Source organism: Lissotriton vulgaris, chromosome 1_1 (genome assembly GCF_964263255.1).
Source record: "Lissotriton vulgaris chromosome 1_1, aLisVul1.2, whole genome shotgun sequence".
NCBI lineage: Eukaryota > Metazoa > Chordata > Amphibia > Caudata > Salamandridae > Lissotriton > Lissotriton vulgaris.
Window position 1 is genome coordinate 157525511 of NC_141685.1, and position 12902 is coordinate 157538412.

The window sequence follows — 12902 nt, forward strand, 5'->3', positions numbered from 1 at the left end:
GTTTATTGAATTCTGTTTTCGAGAAATGTAGCACTGATCGAACAAAAGTAGAAAGTGTGTCTGAAGTTCGTTATCTGTTAGATTAATGTTCAGGTCAAACAGACTTCTCTGAAAATAATCAGCAAGATTGTCAGGAGTTTTTAATGTATATGCTTGATGTATTGCAAGATGAGGGTGTAGATGTAGATCACCTGTTTGGGCTTTCTTATCAATGGCAGCATGACTGCGAGAACTGTATGGTATCAAGTACTACTAGTGTAGACTCAGAAAGATTTATATATTTAACTTTGCCAGACAGTAAATCAGTCTCCTTTAATAAGCTAGTAAATGCAGCGGATCACAACATGGAGTGTAGCCAATGTAAATCTGAAATGATGTCAACATTATTTATACGTAGATATGGCCAGTATGTCATTTTAATGATCCAACGATGTAGGCCTGATGGATCAAAATTGTCAACTTTAATAAAAAAATTTGTGGCTTCTCAGCTGTCAATTTCAGGAAGGACTTTTGTAACTGTAGCAATTATCTATCACGATGGTCCTTCAACAACATCAGGACATTATACAGCTTATTTAAAGTCTCGAAACGGCTGGTCATTCTGCAATGATTCTGTTGTAACTTTCAAAAAAAAATTGCCATTTGACCTTAAAAATTCTTACCTGGTGTTTTTAAAACCAAAATTTTAAAGAAAGAATCTTGGGATTTCCTGTGAGGAATTGCAAAAGGTTCATCAAGTAGAGGAAATGTAAGTCTGCAATGCTGTCTAGATTATTGGTCCAAAACTTTTAATTATAATGTCAATTTAAAAATTCAACTATATAAACCTGATGCAAGTAAGTCTGCTTCATAGTAAACAGTATCAGTGTCATAGGAAAAGGAGAACATGAGTGACAAAGAAGGGTAAGATATTAGTAGTCCAGGATTGTGAAAATAATCTCAAATGTTTTCTTTTTGAAAGTTGCGAAAATAGAAAATGACGGGCTTTGATTGGAAGAATTAGAAGACTTGTGAATCGCTGCAACATGATTTGGCCAAGTGGAAACATGTGGTAGAATGTGAGGAGTCTTTTCTTGTATGTAACATATTTTTCAAAACGATGGAGGTTTTCTTTCAGAAAGTGGCGGGCTGAAAATATTTATAGCACAATAGAGTGGACGCTCTTCATAGGACATCCTTCGACGTCATTGAAAGTAAGTTAATTTTAAGGAGTTTTGAAATCAGATTTCTTAGGTTGTATGGGTTTTTTAAACACAATCATTTTGATTGTGTTTTTTTTTCCCCGCTGTTACATGATGAATATCTTCAAGTCACTGATTTAAGTGAAATTTGATACATTCTGAGAACAGCAAAAATAAACCATTTAACATGTATAATTAATGTTTTCCTTTTTGTACTTATGATATACATTAGAAATGTGAGGTAGATATGGAGAAACTGAATCTTCAGTAAGTGTCAATTTTAATGCTTACAGTGCAGTACTTCTAGGTACTGTTTTTTTTTTAAAACTGAATACACTTCACATTAAAGAAACCTCTTGAAAGGACACATCTTATTTGCATCATGAAACAATCATTTACAATGTTACACACAATTTTATGATGGCTTTACATCTCTTTTGCGCTGCTATTGCATCACTATTGTGAGACATCAGCAATGCAAAAGAAGCACCATGTTCCAAAATAGGCCTCACTTCATCAGCATGAAGATACTGTTTGTTTAAAATAAATATCTTTAGGATTGTGTAGGGGTCGTAGAGAAGCAGAGGCTTCTGTAAGTGTTAAAGTTGTTGAAAAACTGTTTCTTCTTGAACCTTTTCCCTTCTTTTTTCTAATTTTTAAATACATGTTTTAATATTTTTGGAAATGTTTGTTCTCTCTTTTACAGATTGAAAGTATGAAAAATTTTCTTTAAAAGTTAACAAGAATTATAAGGTAAATGTTTTCTACTTTTTTAACCCGCCTTCCACTGCTGATGATGTCACTGACTATGTCATGAATGATGTAATAAGTGGGCATGTTTTACTACAATGGTAGGTCTTTACATGTATTATCTCCTCTGTATTCTTCAACAAGCATAAATTTGATATGCAACCCTGAGTACGCCTCACCTTAAACAAACTTTTAGAGAGGACACACCATATCGTCACCCTCAATCAATCATTTACTCTATCACATTTAACATCTATTAGTTTTACTGCTTCATTTCTTTAATTCTTACTTTCCTGTGTTTGCTACTTCTCTCATTCCTTTCTCTATTACTTAATTATTCTACTCCTTCCAATATTTTTCACAGTCCCTCTCTTCTCATACTTCTTCATTCTTATTTACTCATTCTGTCTCTATTAATGTTATTGTTTCTGAATGATCTTAAAAAAAATTTAAAACAAGAACAGTAAGTATAAGGATAGGAAACAGACATTTATATTTCAAGAAAGACAGCTATAGGAAGTCAACAAAAGATACTGTTACTCGCAATCCACTGCTGATGATGTCACTGACCATGTCAAAAATGATGTAATATATGACATGATCAGAAGTGAATTGCGGGTAACAGTATCTTTTCTTTACTCCCTATAGCTGTCTTTCTTGTAACATAACTGTCTGTTTCCTTTCCTTATACTTACTGTTTTTTTTTTTTTTTAAATTTTTGGTTCGCTCCTGGTTCGCGTACCGGAGTGCGAACTGGGAGCGAACTAAAAAAAATAGAGCTTGGCAGAGTTCCAAAAATTCTACTAATTTTTTTTTATAATGGGGAGGTAGTTCTGAAAAGAACTTTTTTTTTGGTTTTTGTTGTTTTAAATTTTTTTTATTATTTTTCTGAACATTTTTTATATTTTTTTGTTTTTTTCTGAACATTTTGTAATTTATTTTATTTTTTGGGGGGAGGGGGGAAACAAAAATGATTCATAGAAGAGGGCTCAACAGGAGCAACAAAAAAAAGAAGAATTTATTTTTGGGGGCGTTTTGGACATACATGATTTTTGATTGCTCTTATTATAAGAGTTATGCTACTTTCACGGTAGCATAATATTTGATTGCACCTCACGCACATTTGTTTCACTTCTCCCATGTCCATTTGAATATTCGGGATCAACTCCCTTGCTTCTGGTCCCGAAACTTCTGGCACGACCGATCTTCTGGCTATTGCTGGGGGATTTTGTTGTTCGTCCCGAAGCTGAGCAGCATGTCATCAGTGATGTCATTTGAGATGTCATCAGTGATGTCATCAGTGATGTCACTGACCATGTCATGAATGATGTAATGTGTGACATCATCGGCAGTGGATTGCGTGTGCGCGATATATAGTTAGTGCAACTAACTATATATGGAATTTCAATGGTTTTATGCAAGTAAAATAAGGTTTTGTAAATGCTGATTCCTAACTATATATGGTTTATAACCTATGGTTTTTTCATTGAATATATATATGTATATATATATATATATACAGACAGAGATATTTTCACTGAAAAAAACCCAAAGTTTACAGAGACGTTATAGGTTGGAAATAGCATCAAAAACCTTAGAAATACACCGAAAAAAACAAAGGTTACAAAGACGTTTACTTAGGTTCAGATTTTACATACTCAAAACCGTAGAAACTGATCAGTTATAGTTACCTGGGCTAACTATAACTTACACTTCCCACAATGCACAGCTTATAAAGCGGGCAGAGAAACACATCCAAAAAAATGTTTCCTGCCCGTAGAGCACAGGATTTTAAGCTGCTCTCTACGGGTAGGAACAATACTGGCTCCCGCTGCCGTCATGGGCTCTCTGGGGGCCCTCAACATTGATCATGTGGGTGCCCTGGATGGGCTCATGGCACCCACCCTTTACTGGCAGTTCCATTTTTGTAAATCCTTCATTATGCATGGGCAAGGCTTATGCATGGTAAAGGTGTTACGTGGTAAAGGCATACGTGTGTAAGGCATTGCAGGGTAAAGGCATACGTGTTAAAGGCATTTGTTGGTATCGATGACATTATAATTAGTCTAATCCTGCACTATCTCTTGACTTGAAACTAAACCCTGGGCCTTGATAAACTGAACACAGACAGCTCAAAAAAAGTGTAAAAGCACGTTTAGTGGAAATGTCATGTCACATTGTCATCACATGCCATTTTCCCAGTGCATTGTACCATTTCCCCAGTTTTCCCCATATAAATGGTGCTATGAACCGTATAGCACTACTCGCCACCACGTTTAGAGGGTGATCCATTTCTCTTTCTACCCTGGATGGAGAGTTACTCAAGCATTTTGTTGAAGTGAAACTCTAACTGTTTCCATTGTCATAAAGAGTCAGATTGGCGTCTGTGAATGCTCACTTACTCACAGTTAGGGTTCATTCACAAACTGACAAGGCGAAGCATGCGTGCGCTACATTTACTAGTGTGTGATTCTACACATGCAAAACATGTACAACTGGCAGATGTCATCTGACTAGTTTTGTTTTTAAACATTGTTGAAAGAGCTGCTTAGCCCTAAAAACTACAACTATTTGTTCATAAATAAGATAAGCTGTAAACAACTCATCTTGGGACACCGACAAGCCCACTGACACCAAGAGAGAAACAGTAATAACACTTATTCACAGGCCCTGGAAAGCCCCTAGTCCTGCTCATCATACAGGCCCATCTCCCTCCTAAACGCTCATGCTAAACTATTCACAGGCATTCTGGCACACATCTTAGACCATTCATAATGGCCTTAAGACTGCAAGCCACAGCAGTGGTGAGATAATACTGTGCCGTTAATAAAATGGATGCTTTCCAAACTGAAAAGACACTGGACACACTGTCTGCCAATGGCCCGATTTATATTTAGGTGGATAGTTTATTCTGTCATAAATGTGGTAGGTGTCCCGTCCACCCTATTAAAAGTGCATTATATCCTATGGCATTTGTAATAAAGCGGATGGAATCTGTTATGTTTGAGAAAATAACCTGTCCGATAAACTCTAAATCAGGCCCTATGTCTGCAGCAAGTGTTGAAGGAGAAAGAGCCAGCATTATAGGAAGAGGGCCTAGAAGCAGATATAGTCATCGAGGCACTGAAGCACCTACCTCTTTACCTCCTCTGTTTATACCTCATTTGTACCTACCTGTGCGCCTGGTCTGTTTGTACCTCATAGGTACCTATATGTGCACCTCATCTGCTTATACCTCACAAGCACCCACCTGTGCACTCTCTCTGTTTATAGCTAATAGGCCCCTTCCTGTGCACCTCCTCATTTAGTACCCCCCAGGTGAGCTTCTGAAATGAAGCTTGTGAGCTCCGTACTGCCAACCACGGCCTCTTGACTATCAGGCCATTATCTGCATCTGCTGTGTGCACGCTTCAAGTGTGTCTCCCTGCCACAGCTAACAATGAACCCTGTAGAGTGAGTACACAGACCGAGGGGAGTAGGGAGCTGAAGGACATGGAATGAGGTAAACCTGGATAAAAGAAATATGGGAATTGAGGAATGTGACTTCACAATGGACATCCCCTTTCGCTCTACCAAAGCCCTGTTGAGTTTCAAAGTAGCATCCTGGCCTTCAGACAGACCACAATAAGTCAAATATCTTGGAAAACAGGAACATGGAAAGCAATTATTAATATGCACTCATTGATTGGGAGATATTTCAGTTAAATTATTGGTTGTGATGGATTCTCTATAAGGAATAAATGACTGATATCATTGAATAATAAATGTCATGATTTAATGTTTGTTTGCCATATCTGTGTGTGCAATATAAAGACGGGCCATTATAATAAACCCTGGAAGGAGCTGCTGATTGAAATACAACAGGATCTTAACTTTACCTACTTTAGGAAGAACTAAAGACTCACTTTTTAAGTTGTCTTTCAGGGCAGAATCCGTCAATAGTTCAAGGGAGATGGATATATAGTCCGCTGATAGAAAATCCACCTCAACTCGGGGTAATGCTCCAGTCTTCCAGGTTAGAAGGATCCAGAAATGCTTGAGCCAGGAGGGCTGTAAAATGTGTTGAAGGTGACTTAGGGCCTTATTACGAGTGTGGCGGTCTTCCAATGGGACTACCACAGCGGAGGTACCAGTCAGACTGCCAAGCCCATTAAGAGCCCGCCTCCGGATTATGACCTAAATCCAGGGTGGGTGGGCGGTGCAGCAGCGGTCTTGCGGCGGCTGTATTAGGCTCATTAGAGAACCTAAACAGCATACCACCACCTTAAGAGTGCCTGCAGCACTTTCCTGCACCATGTCATGCATGCCACACTGTGCAGGAACAGGTGCAATTCCATGGGGTGGCACAACATGTGCCCCCTGCATGCAACCCCAGGAGCAGAATCGGCCGGGGCCCTGTGAGGGCCCCCTCACCTGCATGTCCTTTATCCTTTTCATGGTAGGGTCCCCGCCATGAAAAGGGCGGTGGATATGCAGACCGTAATATGCTCGGCGATGACGACATCGGCACTGCCAACATATTCAGGGTGTTTGCAGACCGCCTCCACAGTGGGATCCTATATCCTGGGGGGGGTGGTGGTCTTGTGGAGGTCTCGCCACCACACTCATAATACGGCGGTCAGTCCGCCTGGATGGTGGCAGTTTGACCGCAACCGTGAGTACGGCGATCATGAGGGCCGTCGCACTCATAGGAAGACTCTTAATAAGCTGCAAGGTAAAGGCGGGAGTTGGCATTTGAACTGATCCAGTGTGAACAGGAAAGCATTGTGGAAAAAGGTGTCTGGAGTTACCTTTGTCATATATATTTCCTAAAGAGCTACCTTTGTCATGTATACTTCCTGAAGAGTTACCTTTGTTATACACTTCCTGAAGAGTTACCTTGGTTAAATACTTTTTGAAGAGTTACCTTTGTTGTACACTTCCTGAAGAGTTACCTTTGTTGTAAACTTCCTGAAGAGTTACCTTGGTTAAATACTTCCTGAAGAGTTACCTTTGTTATACACTTCCTGAAGAGCTACCTTTGGTAGATACTTCCTGAAACTGAATTAACGACAGCGCTTCCTGATTCCTCTCTTTTTCCACAATCTGTTCTGTTTAAATGAAATCTTGTCCATGTATATCTACCTAAAACTCTACCTGTAGCACGAGTGCTCTGTGGCTGCCCTTTCTTTAGTAAGTTACTCAGTGAATAATGGTAAATCACTACCTTTTCAGAAGTAAATACAATGTGACATGTTCAACCACAGTTTTAATGAAATATCCATGTATGGTAAAATGTTCCTTACTAAATTTCAAATATGGTAGAGAAATGTCTTCTACAGCTGGTTAAATATTGTGTATTCACATTCTATTACATTTGCATTTAGTAATATTGCATTTCTTTACATCCAACAGAAAATAAGCCTTAAATGCACGGATTGATTATGAATAATGAAGAGAACACATCAAAACTGCAAAAATTATCAAAAATAAGGAGCTCCAAAAACATCAGTGCAATCGGACAGATCCAGGAAGAAGCAGTCAAAGGCAATTCAGTGAGTGTCTGAGTCTGAGATCTGCACCTCGACACCCCAAGACGAAGAAATTACCTTAACAAAACCAAGACAACAAAACTGACAAACAACCTTCTGTATAAACAAGCGTCTAACACCAGCTTTGATCATGAGGCCGGTATGAGAGTTGGAGGAAGGTCTTGTGTCTATTTGGGATCCATAGCTTGGAACAAACTCCCTCTTCAGTTTTGAGCTGTTAGCAACATGAAAATGTTTAAAATAGGTTGAAAACTTGGCTTTTTGTCCATGTTTGAAACAAACTGATTTACTTTCTTTTCTGACCTGTGCTTGGCCCCAGGACACTCTTTGGAGTAGCTGTACACATTACAAGTGGCTTCATTATCATGATATTGCTAGCGCAGTGCTTCGCTATCTAAACTGGCAACAGACCACCATTCAGTGCTCTAGGTGTATTGCAAACTCTTTCTAGCCAAACCACAGGCACCAGGGAAGAGCACAACGAAGTGGAGCCTAACAACTGAAGGCTAAAGGAAAGGGGAGTTCTGCTCTCTAAAGTACAGAGTATTGTCCCAATTTTCACCTACTGGAAGGAAGATTAAGCTTTACCCGCAAGCATGCGAAGCCATTATCCAATCTAAAGATGCAATCACCCACAAGGAAGCCTTACTTATATTATGAATGTGGCAGGTATTTAGTGAGTCTTGTATTTTATTGTTAAATCGGAAATCAAGCGTCTAAAATAACGCAAGTGGTTTATTAACTATGCTGACCCTTCAGGAACCACGGTCAGGAGAAAAATTGTTCAATTGCACTGAATATATAAAGAACTTTAGCCAATTAGAAACCATCAAAGAGCATCAGCAAATACGGATTTCATACCTACACACACATCAGAAAATACACACAGGGGAAAAACCATACCATTGCAGTGAATGTGTGAAGAGCTTCAAACAGATTTCACACCTACACACACATCAGAAAATACACACAGGGGAAAAACCATACCATTGCGATGAATGTGGGAAGAGCTTCAGTACGTCATCACATCTCCAAAGACATCAGCGAATACACACAGGGGAAAAACCATACCATTGCAGTGAATGTGTAAAGAGCTTCAGTAACATTTCAAACCTCCACACACATCAGCGAATACACACGGGAGAAAAACCATACCATTGCAATGAATGTGTAAAGAGCTTCAGTAACATTTCAAACCTCCACACACATCAGCGAATACACACAGGAGAGAAACCATACCATTGCAATAAATGTGTAAAGAGCTTCAGTAACATTTCAAACCTCCACACACATCAGCGAATACACACAGGAGAAAAACCCTACCATTGCAATGAATGTGTAAAGAGCTTCAGTAACATTTCAAACCTCCACACACATCAGAAAATACACACAGGGGAAAAACTATACCATTGCAGTGAATGTGTGAAGAGTTTCAAACGGATTTCATACCTACACACACATCAGAAAATACACACAGGGGAAAAACCATACCATTGCAGTGAATGTGTGAAGAGCTTCAAACAGATTTCACACCTACACACACATCAGAAAATACACACAGGGGAAAAACCATACCATTGCGATGAATGTGGGAAGAGCTTCAGTACGTTAGCAGAACTCCAAACACATCAGCGAACACACTCAGGGGAAAAACCATACGATTGCAATGAATGTGTAAAGAGCTTCAGTCAGTTATCACATCTCAAAACACATCAGCGAATACACACAGGGGAAAAACCATACCATTGCAATGAATGTGTAAAGGGCTTCAGTCAGTTATCACATCTCCAAAGACATCAGCAAATACACACAGGGGAAAAACCATACCATTGCAGTGAATGTGTAAAGAGCTTCAGTAACATTTCAAACCTCCACACACATCAGCGAATACACACAGGAGAAAAACCCTACCATTGCAATGAATGTGTAAAGAGCTTCAGTAACATTTCAAACCTCCACTCACATCAGCGAATACACACAGGGGAAAAACCATACCATTGCAATGAATGTGTAAAGAGCTTCAGTCATTTATCACATCTCCAAAGACATCAGCCAATACACACAGGGGAAAAACCATACCATTGCAATGAATGTGTAAAGAGCTTCAGTAACATTTCAAACCTCCACACACATCAGCGAATACACACAGGAGAAAAACCCTACCATTGCAATGAATGTGTAAAGAGCTTCAGTAACATTTCAAACCTCCACACACATCAGAAAATACACACAGGGGAAAAACCATACCATTGCAGTGAATGTGTGAAGAGTTTCAAACGGATTTCATACCTACACACACATCAGAAAATACACACAGGGGAAAAACCATACCATTGCAGTGAATGTGTGAAGAGCTTCAAACAGATTTCACACCTACACACACATCAGAAAATACACACAGGGGAAAAACCATACCATTGCAGTGAATGTGTGAAGAGCTTCAAACAGATTTCACACCTACACACACATCAGAAAATACACACAGGGGAAAAACCATACCAGTGCAGTGAATGTGGAAGTAGCTTTAGGGTACTATCAAACCTACACACACATCAGAGAACACACACAGGGGAAAAACCCTACCATTGCAATGAATGTGGCAGTAGTTTTACTTACTCTTCAGCATTAAGAAATCATCAGCGAGCTCACAAAGGGGAAAAAAATCTTTTAAATGCCATGAATGTTTGAAAAGCTGAAGTCCATTATCAATCCTAAACAGGCATCCGCGAACACGCGCAGAAGAAAATCCTTCAAGTGCAGTGAAAGTGAGAAAAAATGTAGCCAATTATCAAGCCTATATAGACATCAGCTTACATACACTCTGTAAATACCATACAACTGTAGTGAGTGTAGAAGTATCTTTAGGAAATCTTTTGCATTAAGGATTCATCAGTTAATGCACACAGAGAAAAATCCTTCAGGTGCAGTGAATGTGTGAATATCTTCTGTCAGTTATTAAGCCTACGAATACATCAACTAACATACACAGAGTAAAAATGAGCATTGCAATGAATTTCAGAAGTGATTTTGTCAATTGCGAACACACATGGGGTAAACCTTACAATTGCACTAAAAGTGTGACAAGCTTTTGTCAATTTCTGATCCTACATAGCCTCAGCGAACACACACCTTCATTTAACTCACTTAGAAATAATCCCAGATATGAAGTGAATTCAGAAAGAACTTAAGAACATTAACAATAATATTGACTCAACTGAGGACATAGACAAGAGCAAAACAGTGCCGTTATTGTGAGATGAAGGAATTACAGGAACAAATATATAATTATGTGGGATATTCAAATACCAGATGAATGAAGACACGACTAGGAGAAAAGAAGAAAACCAAAGATTTGTAGAATAATAAAAGTGTCTGTTCCCAGTGATTGTTCACTTCGGTACACATAGAAAAAACAACGTGATATAACAGGAAATCCACTGGTAGACTAGCACAATGTGGAATAAAAGAAAAGAAACACTGGTGGTTATTTGGCGATGAAGAGTTACAAAGAAAAACATCCTAGTGTTCCTGTTCATGCTACCCGTAAAAGTGTAGGGATGAATATGATTCTGCCTGCACACATTGCTATATTAGCATAAGTGAGTTAGTTGATCAAACGCAATTTTTGCTGCTTTTGCACATGACACTACGTCTCTGTTTTTATAAAAACAAACTGCTTGCTTTTCCTTCACATGAGAACGGTCTGTTTTTCACATCTCTAGACTCAGACTGCGACCTCAAGTCTGCACAAAGTGTTCAATGTTAAAATAACAATGTATGCTGTTGATGCAGGTTGATCGGCCCATGCTCTAGACACAACACGAACACAGCTGCTAATTTCTGAAACTCAGGAGCTTTTATTATTGCACTGCATGCATGAGACTAGCACTTGGAAAAAAAACTTTCAATCGACAAAGAGCTGTGCTGATCTGGGATGTGATTCACTTCACCTGACTTTGGAGGTATGGGGTTCCTGGTTTTAACCTAGAGATCTTCTATTATTTTAATACCTAGCGCCTAGCAAGGGGAGGGTGGTACACAAGGCGCTATAGACCTGGTTCCACTATCATTATAATATGATTTCTCCCTTTGTATTTTATGGAATTGTAACAACACTGATTGTATTGATTTTATGCATCTTTTTACTTATGTTAGCAAAGATACTGCATCTTAGAGCACATAGTTGAAATAAACATTTTAAACTATACTGTGTCTCTGATTGCTCACGTTGTGGACATTTATGAGAATAAAAACAAAAGAGTGTTCTTGATTCCCACTTTTCCTGAGAGGTCCCAAAGTCGCTTGTTCATTGGTAGCTTCGCTGTAGTACGGAGAATGAATGAGACACTGTTGCTAGACGGATAGGGGTTCTGGGCACTGAGGTGGATTTTTGGTACACCACAATACACTGAGGTCCTGGTTTCCTGCGCATAGTTCTGGGCAAGAGCAGAATTCCCGCAACATGGCACCCAAAGTCTTGATTAGTGCTTGTGTCTGCCCACAATACCCTCAACACCTTTTCCGGTTAACATGCGTGACGGATTAACCTACCTATACGAATGTGTTTTATTTTAATTAATTCAAGCATGAGATTTATTGAAAGGTTTACGTTTTGAATTACTACGCTTTTTTGTACTGCAATTTATATAAATTGTTTTTCTTCTTTATGTCCTCATGGGTGATATTGACATAGCTCAGCATAGTTGGGCAGCGCTCCGGCGTCATCTGACGCAGTTTGAAGTACCAGATGATGGTATGTCTGTTATCTTTGTGGTGAGTGCTGATTCGGCGTTCCCCGTAGCTTTTCTACTATTGGGTCACGTTTCCTGCAATAAATGCGGATGAGGATACGTTTCATACATACACTCACACTGCGATTCCTGTGAACTATACTCTATATAGGACACAAGAGATTCCAAATTCGGCATGGCAGCATCGTGTTTGATTTAATGGCACCCTCCCACACACCGTAACTCCGGTTCGGTTAGGTCCCTTGTCAATTCCTGGGGCCACTAGGCCAGTCTTAACCGGGTTCACACCATATCCACATTATCTCAATGCCCCGATTGACGACTTGTGTCAACTTTATACTGGAGAACTGGGCCTTATGGGCCGAGCGGCGCAGGGCACGCCTAAAATCTCCAGATTCACCTGCCTTGTCAAACAGAGACACAAGACACTCTGTTAGGCGTAGAAAATCAGGTTTATTAGCTGCAGCTAAGCACAGTGGTCCTAGAAGTACACCAATGGTAAGTTCTCAGGAGACTGCCACTTAATTCCGTGGCGCTCACTCTTATATAGGACACATATTTACAATATCGACTCCTAAAACATACAAAACGGACAAATAGGAAAAGTTTGAAAACAAGCTATCGAGTATCTCGAATACGCCCTTCTTTCAGACCACGTGTTTTCCCCTCCCCTCAAGTTAATCAATGCT

The 12902-nt window shown here is 39.4% G+C and overlaps 1 protein-coding gene across 1 annotated transcript in view; it reads left to right on the forward strand.

Moving 5' to 3' along the window:
* LOC147737937 (uncharacterized) overlaps positions 1–11563 on the forward strand; it is a 218019-nt gene extending 206456 nt beyond the window's left edge. The window contains exon 2 of the mRNA XM_086948964.1: positions 7326–11563. Within this exon, the coding sequence (XP_086805090.1) occupies positions 8207–10150 (1944 nt within the window). The 5' untranslated portion in view covers positions 7326–8206 and the 3' untranslated portion in view covers positions 10151–11563. The remainder of the gene's footprint in view (positions 1–7325) is intronic.
* The last annotated feature ends 1339 nt before the right edge of the window (positions 11564–12902 follow it).